This window comes from Tasmannia lanceolata, unplaced genomic scaffold (assembly GCF_043159265.1).
Source record: "Tasmannia lanceolata isolate RefF3 unplaced genomic scaffold, GAP_Taslan_0.1 ptg000013l, whole genome shotgun sequence".
Classification (NCBI taxonomy): domain Eukaryota; kingdom Viridiplantae; phylum Streptophyta; class Magnoliopsida; order Canellales; family Winteraceae; genus Tasmannia; species Tasmannia lanceolata.
In genome coordinates this window covers 11,181,991-11,204,960 of record NW_027518690.1, presented here as the reverse complement: position 1 = coordinate 11,204,960, position 22,970 = coordinate 11,181,991, and the positions used below count along the sequence as shown (strand labels likewise).

Genomic DNA, 22,970 nt, shown 5'->3' with positions numbered 1-22,970 from the left:
AGGGGAATTCGAAATGCCTGAATCTGACACCGCTTGTACTCCTGCAATAAAAACAAGAAATTAAGAATGGAACTTTCACATGTAAGGAAAAAGAAGCTTGGAAAAACGGGTAACGTGGGCGAGTTTCTCACTTCCATTGCAGGCAAAGAGAACTGCACTTAAGGTGTGTCTTTTTTTGGTGGGTTTACATTTGGAAATTGGAATAGAAGAGGGACAAAAAGTGGGACCAACCCAGAAAAGAAATAAAAAGAGAAGAAAATTAATATTTATTGAGCGGGTTTTGCTACGGACTATCTCTGAATGCACTGTTGCATGAATAAATTAATAAGACAAAATCTGAGCTTATGTGGCCACGTGGGACCACCATCCGAACTACCTGAGATGGAGTGAAACAAACTTCCGAGATTTAGAAAACACACACAATAAAAAAAGGGAATTGATATCCCCACTCCACCTTTTCAATAATACCACTCCAATCTTCACTTTTCACTTATGCTTTTAAACGATTTTGCAATTCCCAATATGCTCTTAATAGCCAGTTAGAAAGTGTTAATAACAGAATAGAGTGCCAGTATCAAAACAGGGAGTGTGGATATCATTTCCCTAAAAAACAAGGGAAGTGATGGAATATACGGCTACCCATGGCCACCCCCTATAGTGCACTTATGAGTTATGACTATTTACACTAAAAGGGCTGGTACGGGGAAGAAAGGGGGGGTTGAGATATATCATTTCCCTAAAAACAAAGAGGGAAAGCTGATAGAGACTGAGACATACTCTTTGTTAACCTGAAACCCTAATCTGTCTATCAGACTGATATAAAAAAAAAAAAACTCTGTGGAGAAATTATGAGGATTCTAGCAGAGGGAAAGAGAGATAGATAAATGCCCCCACCCCTTTTCCTCTTCTCTCCCATTTTCTCCTCCTCTCTATCAAAAATGGGGGTGAGCTCCAACTCCAAGGGGGTGAGCTTTGTTTCTATGAAGCCTCGGCTATTTTATCAGTCTCCCAAGGCACCCAAAGCTATTGAGTTGTACAAGGTGGTCTTTGGGGCTAAAGAGCTAACACAAACGATGCCTCCCAAGAGAAATGCTGGTCAAGACCACCCTCTCATTGTCTGTGCCCAGTAAGTATAAAAGAACACAAAAGCTTAAGCTGTTGGACTTGGACATGGCATTATTTAGTGTTGATTAATGATATGGAGACTGATTTGAGGACTCTGAGTTGAACCCAACCAATAGCCTCTTCACAAACTAGCAATATTGCTTCCTTTATTTTTTTTTGGCTTTTTTTCCATGCCCATGTGGCATGTAGTGATTTGTTCGGTTCCACTCTAAATTCCTAGTAGTTTTGCCTTTTTTCTTCTTTTCTTCGAAATGTAGTCATGAATCATGATCAATCTCTTATATGTAGGATTATGATGGACGGTGGAGATTCATCGGCGCAATATCGAAGGCCGCCAATGCTGTCTATTGGCCGTTGGATCTCGAAATCAGAGATATTTTACTGTTGTGTCCTTCTTCTACTGTTTTTTCTTCCTTGTTTTTTTTGAAATACAACGGTAGAAAGATGTTAGATAGATAGAGTTGTTTTGTTTTGACGGTGACCGGGAGGGAAAGGTTATTCCGGTTGTACATTTTTGCACATATGATTACAAGTTACAACTGGGCTTATAATACGGTTTTTTGTTTAGAGTAAAGATTAGCTGTATCTTGTTTTGGAGAAATTATGGCAAGGATTGATGTATGGGTCCCACAATGATGAGATGTAATTTCAATTGAGACTGTTGATCTTGTACTGCATCATGGTTAAACTCATTTGGTAACAGAGATAATTACTGGCTGTGTTACATTTTTGTTTTTGAATCCCCTTACCTTCTTGTTTTGATCACAACACGGTATAATCGATCCATCTAAGTGGGGCTACCAGATTATATACTGAGCACAAGCTCAATCTGCGTAGTCCTTCAGGGTCCTGTATAATGCCCATCGTTTTAAATTTCGACTGAAATCTGAAATTTCAGACTGAACTTTTGGATTTTGGTCGACACTGAAACCAAAATTGTCAAAACTTTTTTTTTTAATAATTTTGTCCAAAGTTTCGAGAAATTCAACCTAAAAATCTCAACTTTTTTTTTTAATTATATAGCCTTTTCGTGAAATTTTGGTTTTTGTAAGGGCTGAAATGCATACTGAAGCCGGAATTTAAAACCATGATAATTCAAGAATACAAGACATCCAGAATACAAGACATCTGCACAACAATGTTTATAGGACAATCTAAATTTAGATAGATCTTTCCCAACAAGCAACAAAAAATCCATTTCAGAAACCTCAAAACCCAATCTCACTCCACCAATTTAAGCCCTTAGCCATTTCACAATGAACCCAAACTGCTTTTGCTCTAAACACCAACAACGACTCCACAATTCCACCATCCTTTTCTCCCCCAATTCAAGCAGAAGCCCCACAATCCAATTCTTTTGCCCTCACAGGCCTAAGAACAGTCTCAGTTGTAAGGTTCGATACACCTTCCAGACCATCTCAAGGACGATAAAACAAAATCTGCAATGCAAAATTTGTTATTTGTAGTGTACACACCGAGCAAACTTGGGTGGTTACTGCTGTTATTTGAAACCTCAAACTTTCAAACACCTTATAAAGGTAAATTTTCTGGTGAGATATATGCATTCTCCAATCCTACATTTACCGAGTTGGATCCTACGCGCAGGGGGTGGGTGGGTGGACATCAATTACCCCCGGGCCCACTCAATATTATGCCAAAACATTGTTTTCATTTGGTAAGGAAGATGATATTTTGCTCATTTGTTTTGCTATTTTCACCCTCCATTAGAATGTCCCATTGGCAGCTAAATTTTTGATTGGTTTAGGCCTCATTTGTTTTGGATTTTGAGAACCAATTGTGAGTCCAAAACTGAGGCCTGGTTCGTTTTAGATTTGGAAAAAATAGGTTTGGGGCTCACAATCGGTTGTCACAATCGTACCAGTCCAATAATAGGTTTGGGGCTCACAATCAGTTGTCACAATCATATCCTGATTGTTTACCGATTGTGAGTGTTAAAGGGTCTAATAGGTTCTCAGTTTGTCTTGAAAGCAAGGAAATTTTCTTATTTTGGAAAAAAATTATCAGGGAAAATGTGTTTACCAAACATTGGAAAATTCATTTTCAATGGAAAGAATAAAGGGCGGCTTAGTGCACGAGACTTTGGGTCCAATTTGTTTGTAAAATGTTGTATGAATATGCTCTATCTTGCAGATTACACATAAATTACAGCTAAAATGCAATTGAGTTGCACACCCAAATGGACTCTTAGTCTGATACTTTACACATACTAAAACAACTATTTCAAGAAAAGGGAACATGAGAAGTTTGTTCAATCTTCCCAATTTCTGAAAGAACTAATTTCCCCACCTTGTTCATCCTGCAGCTCTTTCAGAACTTTTTCTTTGCAATAAAGGAAAATGAATTCGCCAACTTCCTAGCATTGCGAATGCAAGCATGTTCTATAATACATTTGAAATATTTGTGAGAAGTACACTCTTTAACACAAATTACTGATCTTTTGTGACCACACATGAACAACTAGTAACTGATGCTGATCAAAGTAATGAGAACTGTAACCAAAATTGTTCTACCGCCTGTCTGCACACTAATAATTGATGCTGCTTCTGAAAATCTTGCTGACGGCTGTCTGCAAATTAGGCAATATCAAAGGTCGGTTATGTTAGAATTGCCAGTAAAGTATATAAAATGAGCCCATTCACCATTTTTAAAGCTCGATTCGAATTGAGTTGAGAAACACGAACCAAATGGCACAAACACTAAGTATAGCAAAGGTATATATGATCTTACTTCTGTAAGCCAGAGAGTCCACCACAGAAGAGAGCATTATCAGGTAACGAAAGCTCAGTCTTGTTGCTCATCTCTGGATTCACAACACTAACATATGTTTCCTGCCCTAGATACCATGATTTCAGATTCTCTGATCGCAGGTTCCACATGCCCACATTGTCAAGGGAAACTAGGATGGCTGTCCAGGCTTCTGGAAACACCTGAAATTGGGGAATTAATAAAATATGACCAAAACATTGTAATGACATATCCCAGAAAACAATCTTTTTTCTGAAAATGGGTAAAAAATTACTTCCTTTGTATAGGATCTGTCGAAGAACAACTCTTTTTTTTTAAGATGATAAATGATATTTATTAAGGAATGAGGGGATAAACCACAATGGTGTCAGAGATTGCCCAATAAAAAGAATATCTCTACAGGCTCTGCTCTAATCAAGCAAATCAGCTACATCATTGGCTGCTCTAGAGTCTAGATAAGTAAGTGAAGAAGAAAAGGCAATTCTCCATCCAAAACATTGAATCTTGGGGGAGACATGAGCTTTCCACCCAAGGTCCAAAGATAATAGGGGTCCCACTCTGCAACAAAATAACATAAGATTTGACCAAAAGCCCATGTCACTTTCTAAAATCAAGAGAATGGAGGAAACGTGAATCTTTTGTTTCTTTTATTTTTACCCATTTATTTTAAGTATGTTTATAATGAGAGTTATACTAGAATTAGGAAGTTGAGTTTTAGGGTTTTAATCACAGCCATTAGATTAGATCAATGGCTTAAGTTGAGTTTTAAACAAAGTAGGAAGTTAGTGGCTTTATGAATACCCATGTGCAAGGGTTGTTTGCACAATTGACAATTATTTTATGAAATAAAGTATTTTGGCTTTCTTCTTAGAAGAAATATTGTTCTTCGTGGATTTGAAGAATAGCTCTTCGTGGATTCGAAGGTTTATTCCGATCGGTGTTGACATTGATCAACCTCGACTCATTCTTCGCGCTTCCGGCTACTCCAGGTGGTATCAAAGCCCTATTACGTTCCATACATGGCTTCCCACGGAGAACGAGAAAATCAAGAAACCGTGACAGTGGAGATGTTTAACAATCTCCAGGTTACCGTTAATCAAATAGCGCAGCGATTGGCACAGTTTAATCCTATTGAGCGCGAGCAACCCCAAATCGACGACGGTGATCGGCGACGGTATGCTCAAGCTCTACGTCGAGTTCCACGCTCCGGCCCTAGAGTTACATATTTTCCTAACGATTATTACTCTAGCGAGGAGGAATTCGAAGACATCATCCATCCGAGGTATATTTGTGACTGCGCTCCGGAATCCGCGGGTCGTAATCGCGATTATCGTATTAAGGTGGATTTGCCTGAGTTTAATGGCCAACTCCACATCGAAAATTTTCTTGATTGGCTCGCAGCGGTCGAGAGATTTTTTCGACTACATAGAAGTTCCCGAGGAGAAAAAGGCAAAACTTGTGGCCATCAAGCTTAAAGGAGGTGCTTTGGCATGTTGGGAGCAACTACAACTCTCACGTACAAGGATGGGGAAGTGACCAATCCGGACATGGGCACGGATACATCAAGTCCTTTGTGAGAGGTTTCTACCCGTTGATTATGATTATATGACTTTTTACATGAGTCAAGCCGTGGTAGAGACACCGTAGACGGCGAAAGTTAATATGACTTTGGATCTTCCTGTTGGGACAAGCAAGAGGGCCAAAGCATTTCCATCACATGGAAGAGGATGTGAAGATGTTCTTTCTACTTCGGCAACGACCAAAGCCCCATGCCATGATTCGTACGAGTCACAGTTCGAGCAACAGATCATGTGCTACAAGTGCAACCAGTTGGGTCACAAATTCGATCAGTGTCCCCAAGGTGGTCGGCGTACTATACATCTAGCCATTGGTGACGAGCTTGAAGACGATGATCAGAAGCAGTGTGATGTAGAGGAGCATAAAGAGGAGCTAAATACAGAAGAAGACCTCATTCCTACCATTTGTGATTCCGAGCAATACTTAACAATGCATCAAATTATGTGTTCAACAAAAGTAGAGGAGGACCCCAAACTCTTTCAAGTGGAGCAGAAATTATGTTTGGCACTAAAAGAACCCCTCGTCAATCAAAGAAGGAGAAGAAGAAGAGGCAGATATACAAAGGTATCAAAAAGAACAAAAAGAAGCTCGACGAGTCCAAAAGCTCACGTCACTTTCTAAAATCAAGAGAATGGAGGAAACGTGAATCTTTTGTTTCTTTTATTTTTAGCCATTTATGTTAAGTATGTTTATAATTAGAGTTATACTAGAATTAGGAAGTTGAGTTTTACAAAAAGTAGGAAGTTAGTGGCTTTATGAATACCCATGTGCAAGGGTTGTTTGCACAATTGACAATTATTTTCTGAAATAAAGTATTTTGGCTTTCTTCTTAGAAGAAATCTTGTTCTTCGTGGATTCGAAGAATAGCTCTTCGTGGATTTGAGGAGCGTCCTTCGTGGATTCAAAGGTTTATTCCGATCAGTGTTGACATTGATCAACCTCGACTCGTTCTTCGCGCTTCCGGCTACGCCACATTTGGGTTCCATTCCAAATTCTTTTATTTTTAGCCATTTATTTTAAGTATGTTTATAATTAGAGTTATACTAGAATTAGGAAGTTGACTTTTAGGGTTTTAATCACAGCCATTAGATTAGATCAATGACTTAAGTTGAGTCTTACACAAAGTAGGAAGTTAGTGGCTTTATGAATACCCATGTGCAAGGGTTGTTTGCACAATTGACAATTATTTTCTGAAATAGAGTATTTTGCTTTCTTCTTAGAAGAAATCTTGCTCTTCGTGGATTTGAAGAATAGCTCTTCGTGGATTTAACGAGCGCCCTTCGTGGATTCGAAGGTTTATTCCGATCAGTGTTGACATTGATCAACCTCGACTCGTTCTTCGTGCTTCCGGCTACGCCACATTTGGGTTCCATTCCAAATTCTTTGGGCAATAAGATTCTCTGATAGATACATATCCTCAAGGTAACCAAGTAACCCAGCAGGCCACTCATACTTTGTGTCTTAAGTCAAGACGGAAAGGCCAACTCTACAGTAGCCTATCCCCTCACTCTCTCAAAACAACCAAAGATATTAATACCCTTTCTCGAAAATAATCCTATGGAGACTGGGTAAGCATGGCCCTAAGGAATAAGACCCACCCAAACATCTTTCCACTTATCTCTCTTGACATCGTCTTTGGAATAACACCTAAGACATGGCGGCCACCATCATGAATGGTCTGAGAAACGAGACCCATCAGTCCCACGTTCCCCCTCCGTACACCAAATCAATCCTTCTCTCCACCAATTCGTTTCCCAACTGTATTGCGGATTCTTGATAGCTGAGTTTCTTCCCTTGGCCGCTACCACAAAGACACAAATCCTTTCGAATCTCGACTCCCTATCTTCCAAATAGTTCTGTTACATTCAGTTTAACTATCGTAAATTGAACTCCAGGGTGATCCACTAGACAACTGTCTTGAGCATAGGACTTGTTTGACTTGGTTACAAAACTACTAGACAACATTTCCTCACCCATAAACAAGCCATGGAAGAGTGACAAACAAAAACAACACCTCTTAACACTCCTTTAGGAGGCCAGTCAAAAGAGAGAAAAAAACACTCCTTTAGCAGTCTAACAGCACCCATATATCCATATCCATCAAAACAGTTTAGGAGAAACTTTAGGAACCTTCCACACCAAAGATACATCCTCAAGCTTAAAAAATACAGGAAACCAAACAAAAAGGGTCATTAAAGTAGCTATAAAGGAGAACTCACAGCCCTCAAGGTCCTCAATCAAATGAGATGAAAACACTTCCATGACATTCATCCCACAATAGTGCTATATTCCCCTTCCAAGAACATCCCAAGGAAGATTATTTAATCACAAAAGTCTGTATCTTAGATTTTGAATTTCAGGTTTCGAAATGCCTAAGAACCCTTTAAATTCCCATTTAGTGTTTTTGAAATACATAAGAACCCTTCACATTCTCAAGCTTAAAAAATAGAGGAAAACAAACAAAAGGGTCACTAAAATAGATATAAAGGAGAACTCACAACCCTCAAGGTCCTCAATCAAATGAGATGAAAACACTTCCATAACATTCATCACACAATAGTGATCTATTCCCCTTCCAAGAACATCCCAAGGAAGATTATTTAATCACAAAAGTCTATCTGAGATTTTGAATTTCAGTTTTTTGAAAAACCTAAGAACCCTTTAAATTCCCATTCAATGTCGTAGAATAGAATTACGAAAAATTCATAATAAATACATGTGGACCTCTAGCTTTGAAAGGCACCAATTTCATCAAGCAATACTTATGATGAAAGTTGTCGATGAGTAGAGAATGGATCTAATGCTTGGTCTTAGACACAAAAAATAAACAATGAGAAGACCCCGGACCTAAATGTCAATACCAAAAAAGGAAAAAGGAGAAAGAGTAATTAATAATTCTCATTACAAAAGGACTGGTATGCCCCTTCTCATATCACTGAAGTCATAGAGCTTAAAAGTACAATTACTAAACCTAAGAAAAACATAAAGTACTTTTCAATCATCAACACGATCAAGATCTAGGGTGCACAATAGATGTTTCTTCTTACAAGGCCAAAATCATTAAGGATAAAAGTACAATTACTAACCTTAAGAAAAAAAATACTTTTTTCAAACTTCAACATGATCAACAATTAGAGCATACACTTTGATGACACACATACCTGTGTAGTGCACCGAGCAACTCCATCCCACTTATTATAAGTGCCTCGGCTATTTTCAGTCCACACACCATAATCCATGCTACAAAGCAAATGTAAAGAATGCCATTCAAAATCGCTTCACAGATATATAGTAGACAAACTAGAATCCCTGTCCATAGAACTTACCCCACAACGAAGAACGCGTACCCATTCATGTGGTAGCTTTGAACTATCGAATCATTATTCTGGAATATAATTTCCATAAAACCTCTATAAGTACCATTGATTAGAGATGTGTCAACTTTTGCAGGTCTGTTCATTAGTCTGTTTGGAAAATCAAGCTTGAAAACTCCCGGCGCATTATATTGCTGGGCCAACTTTGGAGGTGTTGCAGGAGTAATATATGAAATCCCATTCAGGGTAGTACGCAATTTTCCATTTATAAGCTCTGCGGGTCTGTTAAGAAGCACATACACATCGGTGACGGGGATCTGACCATATCTAAAAGATCCCTGCGGATTGGGACGAGCAGCCCCAGCAGAGACATTCCACCTGAAAGATTAGATCACCATGATGGAATAATGGGAATACTGGTGTTGAAGTATAAATGATTAAATAACACCAAGTCTAACAGCTTAAGCTTTTGGAGTAATTAGTTGTTTCACATGGTATCCGAGCTATTGCCTCATGGCAGGTCCAGGGTACAAAACCAAACAACTCCTTGATATTAAAAATCCACGTTTACGGCCAACCCAAAAGAGGGGCCCACATGTGCCACATGTACAACCAACCCAAAAATAGGGGCCACACGTGAGGCAGAGTGATGAAGTATAAGTGACTAAATAACACCAACTCTAACAGCTTCGGGCCCTGTTTGTTTTAGATTGTGACAACAGATGGTGAGGGCCCCAACTGATTATTAGCCAAAAATTAAACATAATTATGGGCCAATAATCAGTTGGGCCCTCACCATCGGTTATCACAATCTGAAATGAACAGGGCCTAAGCTTTTGGAGTAATTGGTTGTTTCCGAGGTTTAAAATTTCGGTGTTGGTTTGGGACATAGCCGAAACCAAAATTTCGGCTGAAATTCAGTAAGAACAAAACAAATTTCAAACTTGTGCCAAAATTTGGGACTCTGGATTTCGGTCGAAATTTAAAACCATGGTTGTTTCACATGTGTAGGAAATCATATGCATATGAATACATGTGTGGATGTGAATGTGATAAGCATATTGCCAGCCTACCTGATGGACCTTGCTTGGTTCATTGAAAAGTATGTGTCAAGCTCATTTGGAGGGTCTGGAAGTGGACCCGAAGCAGGACCCTGAGAATTGGAGTAATGCAAGATCGCAACACCTGTGACTCTGGCCCAGTCAGTTGAATTGACAAACCGGGCACTCGCCACCACATAGTAATCACTGCTAGCATTTTGATCCATTGTTACCAAGAATGAGTATGATTGACCTAAATGGATATCCATGTTTGTGTAGTTCTGTTGAACTGTGTAGGACCCTTCTGTCTCTATGAGTAGTAGGTTATGATTTTGGATTCTGAAATTCAGGCTTGTCGAGATGCCAACATTGTGTACTCGAATACGGTAAGTTTTTCCTGTTTTAAGTACATCGATCGAGTGAGTCCATTAAGGGAAACACAATAATAACAATCTTAATGCATTCAATCATCAAATATTTGCTAGATGCGATTTTTCGGGCACACCCTATCTATGTCAGGGCCCTTCAAATGAATGGTTTGCATCACCCAAACAACGTGGACCCACTGTGTTTCAGGTCGACGGACCAAAAACACTTTTCCACACACACACCATAAGCTACTTTACCTGGTTCAACGCTTATGGTTTCATAAGCAATACCAGCAGAAACAAGTGAATCATTGTAGTGGTAGGGGCCTAATCCATTAATGAGAACCCCATCAGGAACACCAAGATCGTTTCCATTTTGAAGATCATTTCTCAGGTCCTGTGATTTGGTTGAGTTAGAATATTCTGAAATACACGAGAATTTCCACATTCTTAGACCAAAATAAATGTGCAGAAAGAAATTAGTCCGACCTTATAACTCTTGCTATACCAGTCGCTAATAAAGATTGTAATATCTCCATCCGGTGTCCCAAAGGGCACTGGAATCACGTCTCTGTTATTTATAATGATTCCTCCATAACCACCTGCAGCTTTCTGGAAATTGATAGAAGGGAAATAAAAGAAACTCCCTATTTGATCTTTAACCTGAAATTTGTATGTCCAATTCCATCCAGCAGGAATGGGACAATTTGTTCCTGAAACTCCATCCTGCCAAGAGTCTCTCCGCTGTTGTATACCATTCCTGCATCATTTTTATCATCATTGACAGATGCAATCCAAGTTTTTTTTTTTTTTTTAATGGTGACAGATGCCATCCAAGTACACAAAACAAAGTATGCGACCATGAGACACACATACCATGTGATAAGTAATGGCTCATCCAAATTGTTCTGGATATTCACAACCACATTCCAGTTTGTGGCCACATTGACAATGGGTCCAGGAAATTGCTTATTAATTCCAATCACCTGCAATTATGAATAATGTTAATCAATATTATATACTACGGCAAAAAGTTCACCTGAAAATGAATATTGCTAGGAATGGAGAGAAAAGGGATATATTGGTGGTTGAATCAGTTAGGGAGGCTTCAATACTGCTATCCATCACAAAAAGATGAAAGAAGTTAAAAGAAAAAAGAAAACAAGAAGAAAAGAAACGTTTCAGGTTCACTTGCAAAGGCATTTAATACGGCTCCAAGTGAAAAAATGGGCATAAAGATTGTGTTCAATCATTATTACTCAAAATTGCCATTTATCTGCTTCAGTTGCCATATTTTAGATAACCAATAAATGAAGCTGATGAATATAATTCAAGATTATAGTTCAACATCATAAGATAAGAGTGAGGACAAAGCTACTTGCACGAAAAAAGGAAAAAATTGACAAGATATTAAATATCATTAACATGTAATGGAGTCAAACAGAAGGTTGTCCATAGTGACGTGGGCTACTCATAAACTTCATGGAGGCATCATTTGGTGGCCTATGCTTTTCAAGTCGGTAGATGCAAGCAGAGAACATAGTGATTCGGGTTATATATCGAAGCTTAGGATGTTATTTCTGAGGTTGGACAGGAGAAGATAGTGCAAATTATGATTAGGAATGCACATGTTCCTAGATCTGCCAAGTTCTCAAGTTGAAGCTCACACATATTATTTGGAAACCTTGTGTCGTACGTACAATGGACTTAGCATTGAAGAATACATGTTCTCCAAGTAGTAAATCTAAAAATGCTGAAATTTATGAGCAGTGTGAGTGGATTCTAAATGTTGATTGAGATACAAAGATGATAGGAAAGTTTGATGTAAATCGTTCAATGTTGTTGTCTATTTGTAGAAGGTCTACGAAATCGTGGTTGTCGATGATGGTCAAAATAAGACTTGCATCATCTACTTAGATGGTGACATGTGTTAAATATTCGGAAAGTCAAATTTCTTATGTGATAAGTCTTGATATGAAAGTTACAGATTTGTTGAGTTTTGAATAGGATTATATTGTAGCTAAGTTTATCTCTCTACTAAACCCCTTTAAGGGACTCTTGTATGCAACCACTTGCATCGATAATATTTCTTTGGTTTCTCCAAACGTCACCCGTTCGGGTGACCAACGCAAATAGGCAACCCCAAATAGGAATTAGTGATTGAAGCCACCCTGAAACCTAAAATCCGAGCAAATATGTCCACTTCTCCATCGCCTAACCACAAGCCCATCACAGAGGACTTGGAAAAGTTGATTCTCTAACCCGATACAGCTTCATAACACCTCAAAACAACCTTAAGCTCTAGCACTTTCTCTTCCTCCAACTGAAGAGGAGTGTTTTTTTTTTTTGAATGGCATTGAAGAGGAGAGTGTTATTTGTCAAAATTTAGAGATTCCACTAACTTCTTGGATGATTTACATTCAAGACAAGGAGTGCTTTTATAGAACACTCAAATGATAAACATAGCAAGAGAATAAGATAATTATGGAAAGACATTATCCTAATCTAATTCACTTGCCTAATCTAACCCAACCAACCAATATAGCCTAATCAAATCAAATCTTCTAATATTATAATATTTGATCTGATTTGATTTCATTCTCTAATATGCCCCCTCAAAGGTATGTGAATTGAAAAATCGACTTATGTTTGATTACAATAAAATCCCCCGATATGAAAAATAAAATTCTCCACTAGAAACCCCCATGAGAAAATACCCCATGAGAAAATAGATTCCTTTGATTTGAACCGTCCTCTGATTTGAACCGCACTACCAAAATTTGATGATGAATATCCCCTGATGTTGTTGCCGAATGTCAGTAGATGATTGCCGAAGAAGACGCCGCTTATTGATGTACCACGAAGAGGGCTTAAAAGCCAATGGATCATGATAGATCATAGCCTCAATGGGGCTAAAGATACTCAAGCCTCGATGGGCGAGTAAGACTGGGCCACTATAGGCCAATGCCGAAAAGGGCAAGAATGTGTCTCAATGGGCAAGACACCATGGGTTGATTTTGATTATCAATCCTCATGGAATTCAAATTCTCTTTCAGGCATGCACTTCAAAAAGAAATGAAGCACCTCAACTGAAAGGAGTCAACATTCCAGGCACGCACATCAAATGTGGCACCTCAACTGGAATATGCTATAGAAGAAAGATAGAATTGAAAAGAAGAAGGATAGAAAATAAAAGAAAAATGAAAATTAGCGACAACAAGCGACTTGAAAGCTAACGGCAAATATCAACAAGAAAAGTATGTCATCCGATTGGATTTTAAGAAATACAAGAAATGTTTTTCTTTCTTTTTCTTTTTTTTTGGCTGGGGGGTGTGCAAATAAAAAAAGGGGTGAGAGTTGCTTGAAGTGATGTGACAAGCCCTGGGAGACATATTAAAAGAGGGGCGTCTCTATCAATTTTTGAGTTGGAAAAGGAGGTAGGTGGTGTACTGTTTTGATGAAGAAAGAAGAAAGGTGATGCTATAAATAACAGAGATTGAGTTTGCAATAAGAAGAGAGTTGAAACTTTCCTCCAAATAATACCCATTGATTATGTGTAGAGACAAACAGTATCGAGAATGAAAACAATGACTTTAGATGCAAATTCGAGGAGGGGATAGTGGCAGCCATGGGTGCTATGTAGAAAAATAAATCTGTAACTTGGGTTTCACAATATGCTTACTCGGTGAAATAAAGTAATAGATAAATCAAGCAAAAAGGATAGAAAACAAAAATTATATCAAGTCATCAAGAGATTGAAGGGGACCGGGCAGACGGCGGCTCAACCCACTTTGATACCATGTCAAAATTTAGAGATTCCACTAACTTCTTGGATGATTTACATTGAAGACAAGGAGTGTTTTTATAGAACACTCAAATGATAAACATAGCAAGAGAATAAGATAATTATGGAAAGACATTATTCTAATCTAATTCACTTGCCTAATCTAACCCAACCAACCAATATAGCCTAATCAAATCAAATCTTCTAATATTATAATATTTGATTTGATTTGATTTCATTCTCTAATAAGCATACTATAATAACAAAGATGAAGAGAAAAATCTACAATGGATCATCATATCTAGGACCCCTAGAGCATTTGAAAAAGCCTCTAGGTGATCCCTTCACTAATACCAAGCACCAAATTGAAGAAACACAATATTACATCCAATCTCTATATCTACTCCCAAATCACATATGCTCTAAAAAGAAGTCAAGGCAGCCCCACTCCAATCTATCATAGGTTTTTTTCCCGTGTCCACCCCGCAGAGGACGCCACTCACCCCACTTTTGTGATAGTAAGTCGGCACACTCATTAGAGATGATCTCTCCCCTTCAAGGATTTGCCATCTATAGATATCTAACTGAAATTCAACAAAAACTGTGGGAGGCCATATTGTCTGTCTTATAATTACCAATTTACAATTGCCCAACTTGATTTTTTTCACCAGTTCAGTTGGACAAACTCATGTAGGAGGTGCTTGATAAATAAAATAGAAATCTTGAAGTAAGCCTTTTCTATGGGATCATCAAATCCTCTCATATTACTGTAGTAAGGGCATATTTTTCTCCAGTACACATCAAATGAAGAATTAGATAAATAAAAGATGATGGTGTTCAACACTCATTTCCAAGTCATTCTCAAAGAACATTGAATTGAACTGGAATGGCATTTCGAATAAAAAAAATGCGAGCCCAGAAAATAAAAATCAAAAGAATGGATTTTTACTAAAAAAAAAACCTGTTGTCTGACTCCAAGAGGCGAAGTAGTCATATAAGAAACCTCCCATTTGAAATAGGCAAAAGGGTCACCTCCCAATGCCAAATCAGAATACAGAAAAATACACACAAGGTAGCAAAATCGACTGAAGAACAACATAGAGAGAGAGAGAGAGAGAGAGAGAGAGAGAGAGAGAGAGATTTGTAATAGCAGGGGCTTGAGAGAGAGAGAGAGAGAGAGAGAGAGAGAGAGAGATTTGTAATAGCAGGGGCTTGAAATGAAATGGAAGGAAATGTAATACAGCGTGTGGGTCCTCCCCAAAACCCTAAGAAAGAGAGCCTTTTGTTTGTGACGGAATACTAACGGTCGTATTTTTTGAAAAAAAGAAATACCTCTGTATCGCGCCTTAATTGTAATACAAATTAGTCATGCCTTCTATTACAAAATAGATGCGCTGTATGGACCACAGATGATCCAAACCATCCATGTGATGGGCCACATCATAAATAGTTTGTGCCCAAATGTGTCCCACTAGTTCCGAGTATTGTTTGGGGGCGCGGGGGAGGGGGGGGGGGGGGGGGGGGGGGAGAGGGCGTTTGTAAAAGAAAGTCCTCTACTTTGCTTTATTTGTAAATATAGTGGTCTGATTTGAGTGAATTTTGTAAATCAGGTCATGCCATCAATTTGTGACCATAATATCGCTGATAGATTTTCTTAACTCGTAAAAGACCAAAATGTCTTTATATCTGAAAAGGAAATTACCTTGTAAAACACCAAAATGCCTGTGATGCTTGGTGGTATGTTTGAAACGGTGGGTCCCATCAACTCAACTCAAACTCATGCATCTGGTGGGGTCCACAATTTTTGTCTTTTCACATGCAAGGACATTTTGGTCTTTCGATGAGTAAAAAAGTCCACCGTGGGTGCTTTTGTTATAAATTGATGGCATGACCTGATTTGCAAAATTCACTCAAATCTGATGACCCTATTTGAAAATTGTCAAATTAGAAAACTCTATTTGTAAATAAAGCAAAGTAGAAGACTTCTTTTGCAAAAACCCCTCTTTAAAAATACAGTAGTAGGCCCACATTGTTCAATGATCCAAACCATTCATTTGTTAGTCCTCGACTTAATAGGTTGTGGACAGCACAGTTTAAAATATCCCCTGAATTTTACTTATCGTGAGTGAGATTCAACCTCCATGTATGCACCAATTTTGAGAAAGTGCTCCAGTGGTTTGCTGTCCCGGTCCTTAAAAAATGGATGGGAGTAAGGCAATTCGGCAATTCCACATAAAGCCATTTTGCGGGCCCCTCTTTTTCAAAAGGGTAAATGTCTTATTCATTTAATTCAATGGGGTTGTACATTTCTCTTAAAAGAGGCCTCCAAAATTGCTTTTGAAAAATTAGTGTACTTCACCTAAAGGACTTAATGAGGACCTAATGACAAAAAAGAAATGGACCCCGGCTGAGCCTGAGATTGAGACCTTACAGGAAATAAAACATGGGCTCATTACTAGTGAGTGATCTAGAGGTGGAGTCCACATATATAAATCTACTACTAGTCTCACACCTACATAGAGGGCCTAATGGCTGAAATAACATGACTCGAATGTATTCTAATGAGTCATCTACTTACGAAGTAATAATATATCATATAAGGTCAAGTGAGTTCTACATATAGATGGATTGTTATGTACATTCTTTTGACCTTGTTTTCCTATTTTTAACAATATTTATTTGATTAATTTTTGGCTATTACTAGCACCATGTTTTTATAACGGGGCGAACTCACCATTTAACAATATTTATTAGATTAATTTTTGGCTATTACTAGCACCATGTTTTTATAACGGGGCGAACTCACCATCACAGGGTACATTCTTTGAGAGACAATGAACAGTAAGTGGTCGTTTGGATACGCGGATTTTAGAATCCGGGATTTCTTCAAAATTGTAGCTAAGAGACAAGAGAAGAAGCGGACCAACTATCGTTTTTTATTCGTTTTTGACTTCTTGCCCTTCTTTCCGTTAGCAAGAGAATAGCAGATCCTCTCATATTTCCAGGTTTTAGAAATTTCAGGATGCAGGAGAGATTTTTAAAACCTGAATTTCTCACTTAAAATCCAAGAAACGCTGTGAGGATTGGACTGCATACAGCAGCTTGATCATGAACCCTCTTTTACACTATTTTCAAACTAAGAACCTGGATTCTAAAATCTGCGTATCCAAACAGCCCCCTACGGATTCAAAATTCGAATTTTTGGTTTTTTGAGGAAGTCAAAATTGGGGTGTATAGCTTTGGATCATGTTGGGACAAGGATTGACGGGGTTGGCTATAAGGGTGCAACTCGGGTCGGATTGGGTCGGGTTGAGGCCAACCCAACCCAACCCAAGGAGCTCAACCTCCAACCCGACTTTCAACCCGAGATGGCTAACCCAACCCAACCCAAATTGATTTTTCCCTAACCCGAACCCAACCCAACCCAACCCGAATTCCCAAGTTGGGTCGGGTTTAGACCTTTCAGATGAGATATTTAGTAAGGGAAATGGCACCGAAGTTCAAAACCAAAGGAAAAAAAATAGTAAAACACTACTAGAACACATGCTCATATTAAATAACTGCAAATGATGCGAGGAAAACATGACAATCACAATCATAAGGATATGCGGGTGTTTAGTCCAGAAAAAAGAAGGTTGAGATCATCCAATCAATCGATTTTTGCATGCTTCAATCTTGCGGTTGAGATCTCTTCTAGGTTAGGGTTTTTACTTTAGTGACTTTAGCTCTTTAGTTTTTGTTTTTGATAAGTATCTATTATTATATTTGCAAAGGATGGAAAGAAACAACAAAACGTCTGAAGCTACAAAGTACAAAAAGTAAAAAACGTGTATTACTCTTTGTCGGGTTACGGGTTGGGTCGGGTTGCCTGATACCCAACCCAACCCAACCCAAATTTTGGTCGGGTTTCCAAATCCCAACCCGGACCCGAACCCAACCCGACTTTGGTAAACCCAACCCGCCCAAAAATCGGGTTCAACCCGACCCAAGTTGCACCCCTAGTTGGCTATGGCCATGAGATCAAGAACGAATAGAGAAATGAAAATGACCAAATCTAAGAATCAAAACCACAAGAAATTACAAAAAGCTAATGGAGACGAGATCAGAGGAGAAAATCACTTTGAGAAAGGGAAGATGGGAATCATTTTGTTCTTATAATTCAATGTTTTAGATAGCTCGTTCGAGTACTATTGAATGTGGGTCATCTTTCTGAATGAAAATGACGCTAGCCTTAAAAGATATTTCTGTTACTGTCTAGAAAATCCGCCAGACGATCCGATCCGATCATGCCCAAATTAAATGGAAAAGTAAAAGTAAAACAAACAAGCCACTAGATGAACACCGAGATTTTACGTGGTTCGGCCAAGCCCACTCCACGGGCGAGAAACACGATCTTCCACTATGAGAAAAACAATATACAAGGGATTACAATGGATTTAACCAAAAACCCTAAACCCGCAACCCTTTTCTTGCTTCCCAAACCAAGATCGTACAAGAGAAAAACCTAAGAGAAAATCCCAAGAGAAAAACCCAAGAAGAAAACCCAAGAGAAAAACCCAGAAGAAAAGCCCACTTTCTCTTTTTTCTCTCTCTCCTCTCTTTCTGTTTTTCTCTCTCCCCTGTCTTTGTTACTCTCTTTTCTCTAGCCACACAAGAAACACTCACGTTTTCACTTTTATACTTAGGTTTTCTAAGAAACCTAAAAGCAACACTTGCTATTTTGGCATATCAACGAAAAAGGAACAAAACAAGGAAAATAAGATACTTTCCCTTTTTGCCTTCTTGCCTTTCCACCCAAGCAAATCATGCGGGTGGGAAATAAGGCAACTTTCCAAACAATCTCCACCTTGGCTTATTTCCTATCCACCTGAAGATTTTTCGTTGATGTCGCCACCGGTCCGCTATCGCCGCAAACCACCATTGGCCTTCTAAAGTATCACCTACACACCCTCGAATCACCTTGGTTCTGACTCCTCTCGATTCGATCAAAGTGGTCAATGCACATGTGTAGCTGCCAACCCGTTGACTCACCTAGTCAACCTTGAAGAGGGATCTCAATCTATCCTCCCCAACACAGGTACTATCACCTTCCCACCATCGTCTGCAACTTGGAAACATGTCTCTGCACCAACTGCAAAAGAGACCTTACGTGTGCGCACACCATTATCCTGTTTCCATCTAGCCATCGAGATCTGAGGAACACTAGTCACCGTGTCCCCGACCAGATGATACAATCCGCCACACTTCTCGCCTTTCATCATAACCATACAACCGTGTGTGATTTTTATAGCTCCACCTACAGCTGAAAACCTGCAACCCCTGGAGTCCAACCAACCAAGAGATATTAGATTCCTTCGCATCTTTGGGACATACGACACACCAACCAAAGTACGAACCACTCCATCGAATATCTTGATCTTCACCATCCCAACTCTCGTAGCTTCACAAGTAGACCCGTCAACCAAGGACACTATACTCGTCCTTGTCTCCTGGAACGTATTAAAATATTTCCTCCTAGAGCATACATGAACAGAGCACCCTGAGTCCAAAATTCACCCATCATGAGGAGAAGTGTAATTACCTATGAAGACTGTGAGAACATCTCCAAACTCTTCGCTCTGTTCATCCGTTACCGCCACCACCATATTCGTAGCACCATTGTCCGTCTGATCGGCTCGCTTTGGACAATCACGCTTGATATGACCAAATTCTTTACAACGGTAACATTGCACGTCCTTTCCTCTTACCCCTGATCTTGGCCTGCCTTTACCAGATTCCTTGTTAGACGACCTTCCTCTTTGATTCCCACCAGGAACAACCAACCCCTACTCTTCACTTGCACTAAGAACGGGTTTCTTTCGCACCTCATTCGATAAAAGCGGCTCTGTGACTTCCTCTAACTTTATCGTATCTCTACCGTACAATAAAGTCGTCACCAAGTTGTCATACGAATCAAGAAGCGAAGTAAGAAGCAAAAGGGCATTGTCTTCTTCCTTCAACTTTTCATCAACCTTGTGGAGTTTATCCACTAGCCCGTTAAACACTGTAATGTGTTTCAAAAGATCCCCACCTTTCGCATCTTTAGCCCGCATAATTGCCACTTCAGATACAACCGATCGGCCAAAATTTTTAACATATAAAGCTTTTCCAACTTATCCCATAACTTAGGCACATCTTCTTCTTCCATAACGTTAAATATAACGCTATCTGCCAGACATAGTCGAATCGTGCTGACCGCCTTCTACTTTATGTCTTCCTACTTGGCACCCGTCATCTTCTCCGGATTCCCATCATTTCTTTTCAACGCTTTAGCCAAGCCCTGTTGAACTAGGATGTCCTTCACCCTCATCTGCCATAGGATGAAATTGCCCTTTCCGTCAAATTTGTTGATGTTGAACTTAGTAGAACTTGATTTTACCGTCATCTCACATTAATTTGCACTTCTCGGTGTAGCGCTCCACCTCAAACAAGAATCTTTCTACTTAAATCGCTCTAACCGCGATCCAACCACAACACCCACGATTACTCCACCGGCCTCGACGATCGCTCCACCTGAGAGATCACTCCACCCGGCCTTCGACGATCGCTCCACCTGAGCTCTGATACCACTTGTCTAGAAAATCCGTCGGACGATCCGATCCGATCGAGCACAAATTAAACGGAAAAGTAAAAGTAAAACAAACAAGCCACAAGATGAACACTGAGATTTTACGTGGTTCGGCCAAGCCTACTCCACGGGCAAGAAACACGATCTTCCACTATAAGAAAAACAATATACAAGGATTACAATGGATTTAACCAAAAACCCAAAACCTGCAACCTTTTCCTTGCTTCCCAAACCAAGATCGTACAAGAGAAAAACCCAAGAGAAAACCCAAAGAGAAAAACTCAAGAAGAAAACCCAAGACAAAAACCCAAGAAGAGAAGCCCACTCTCTTCCTTTTCTCTCTCCTCACTTTCTCTTTCTCTTTCTCTTTCTCTTTTTCTATGTCCCTTCTCTTTTTTACTCTCTTTTCTCTAACCACACAAGAGACGTCTTCGCTTTTATACTTAGGTTTTCTAAGAAACCTAAAAGCAACACTTGCTATTTTAGCATATCAACCAAAAAGGAACAAAACAAGGGAAATAAGATACTTTCCCTTCTTGCCTTCCCACCCAAGCAAATCATGCGGGTGGGAAATAAGGCAACTTTCCCAACAGTTACAATTCACAATATGATGTCAATAGTGAATTGGAGAAATTTAATGTGAAGAGAGGAGTTCAAATGGCAAAACAATGGGATATGGCAAAAAAAATTTATTTAAATATCAATCATCACAAAAACGCATGCCACCTATCATCTGAGACTATTCAATAAGTTAAATTGAGCAACATTGCAGTTAGGAACAACAAAAATATGAAACTTCCCATCTCCAGACTGCGGGCAGAGTTACGAATTTTAAGGTTGTTTGCACCAACACTATATAATGCCCCAGTCTTTTCATCCTTCACTTTGATTCTTTTCATCCTTCACTTTGATACTTGAGGAGCCTGAAATCAACAATAATAAACCAAGTCAAATGGTAGAACTATTTTTTTGAATCTACTACAATCCCCACCAAAATCTAGTGCTTGAACTACCTGAATTTCTAGTCTGCTAATCTGATCCATCCTACGTAAGCAACCCCCCCCCCCCCCCCCCCCCCCAAAAAAAAAAAAAAAAAAACCGAAACAATCATCATGGGACGTTATGGTCTTTCCCAACAGATGCTTTTGAGGTCTTGCTTCCATTGCTTGTTGAAAACCGAAATCATTTAGGCTAATTCCGTGGGTTATCAGAGGCTATTTGTTATTTTTTGCTTTGAATAGTTTTTGATAGGGAGCTGATATTTACGCCCCTTTTAATTCTGCAGACACCTGATTTCAAACCTTTTCACCGGTTAAAGAAAGTAGCCAATTTCACATAGCCAGTCTTTTTGAAAATGACCAAAATAGCCATTAAAACATTTAAATCCAGAGTCCAAGCTGGGCTGTAAATGGCTGCCTGATTACATGCCATGGTCCCGCTGGAATGGGAAAAGAGATAGGTTTTGTTTCCTTCTCTTTTACTTGGATTATGAGTGCCATCCCTGTTTCAGCTACTGAAAAAAAAAATCGGCCTTTTTCTTTCTATTTTCCTCGGAAAACCTAAAATCACACAATCGGCTTGGTAAGTGAAGAAAACTTAGGGTGAGTTTGACGATGTTTCAAGTCAAACATTTGGCCTCTAATTTCTTCCAATCTATTTATGTTTATATGAAATATATAGTGCCATTATTATGGTGTGGAATTTTGGTGTTAAGTTGGATTTTCACAAGTAGATGTTGATTTGCAATGGAATTTATGGGAAGTCAATAAATAATTGCAAATCTGTAAATACGATCTTGATTTGCCTATGCTATTGTAAGCCAATCGTTCATATCGAGAGCTTCTTGATACCAGGATGCATTTTCAGCAAATTTTTGGATGAATTTGGTAGATTATTGTATTGTATTTACAGTGTTGTTTAGAGAATGCTGTAAACACTGTTGTTTGTGTCGAGGGCTCAGATTATATGCTTATTTACTTTTGTGCTGTATGGTAGAGCTTGTGGGAGCTATTATAGGATTTGTGTTTCTACAGTACTTGGAATAAATCCTAGGAGAGAGAAAGAGAGAGTCTAGTACTACTTTTTAACATTATGAGAGAGAGAGAGAGAGAGAGAGAGAGATTCTAAGCTGGATTTGGGCGTTGGAAGCTCAATTTTGGCGAGATGGGGCTCGATTTGGGTGAGATGCTGCTGGTTTAGGGCGAGAGACAGACGCGTGGGAGAGAGGAAGAGGGTTTAAGGGTTTGGAGAGAGATGGGATTTGAATCACTGTCATGGGTATTTTGGTCATTTCCAAAAGTGCTTTTGTGGTATAAATGGCTACCTTCTTTACCCCGTTTTGTGGGGTGAAAATGGGTGTCCGCAGAATTAAAAGGGGCGTAAATATCA

General features: G+C 39.1%; 1 protein-coding gene and 1 long non-coding RNA gene across 2 annotated transcripts; one reads left to right on the top strand and one right to left on the bottom strand.

Annotated features, from left to right (window-relative positions):
• The first annotated feature begins 784 nt into the window (after positions 1 to 784).
• On the top strand, positions 785 to 1,849 carry LOC143890800 (uncharacterized). Its single transcript, XR_013255249.1, has 2 exons — positions 785 to 1,126; positions 1,414 to 1,849. It is a non-coding gene; the product is annotated as an uncharacterized LOC143890800 (long non-coding RNA).
• Positions 1,850 to 3,224: 1,375 nt separating this feature from the next.
• Positions 3,225 to 15,145, bottom strand: LOC143889776 (monocopper oxidase-like protein SKU5). The gene is made up of 9 exons (XM_077394126.1): positions 14,937 to 15,145; positions 11,068 to 11,177; positions 10,681 to 10,951; positions 10,450 to 10,588; positions 9,857 to 10,220; positions 8,796 to 9,161; positions 8,631 to 8,709; positions 3,874 to 4,073; positions 3,225 to 3,712 (listed from the first exon to the last, which is right to left on the bottom strand). Exons 1-9 carry the CDS (start codon positions 15,072 to 15,074, stop codon positions 3,604 to 3,606), a joined length of 1,776 nt encoding a protein of 591 aa, XP_077250241.1. The 5' UTR covers positions 15,075 to 15,145; the 3' UTR covers positions 3,225 to 3,603.
• Positions 15,146 to 22,970: the final 7,825 nt, after the last annotated feature.

Coding starts and splice junctions, on each gene's coding strand:
- LOC143889776 (XM_077394126.1), bottom strand. CDS start 15,074: ATGTTGTTCTTCAGTCGATTTTGCTACCTTGTGTGTATTTTTCTGTAT. Junction 8,710..8,795: donor TACGCGTTCTTCGTTGTGGG/GTAAGTTCTATG, acceptor TTTGCTTTGTAG/CATGGATTATGGTGTGTGGA. Junction 4,074..8,630: donor TTGCTCGGTGCACTACACAG/GTATGTGTGTCA, acceptor CCCCAATTTCAG/GTGTTTCCAGAAGCCTGGAC.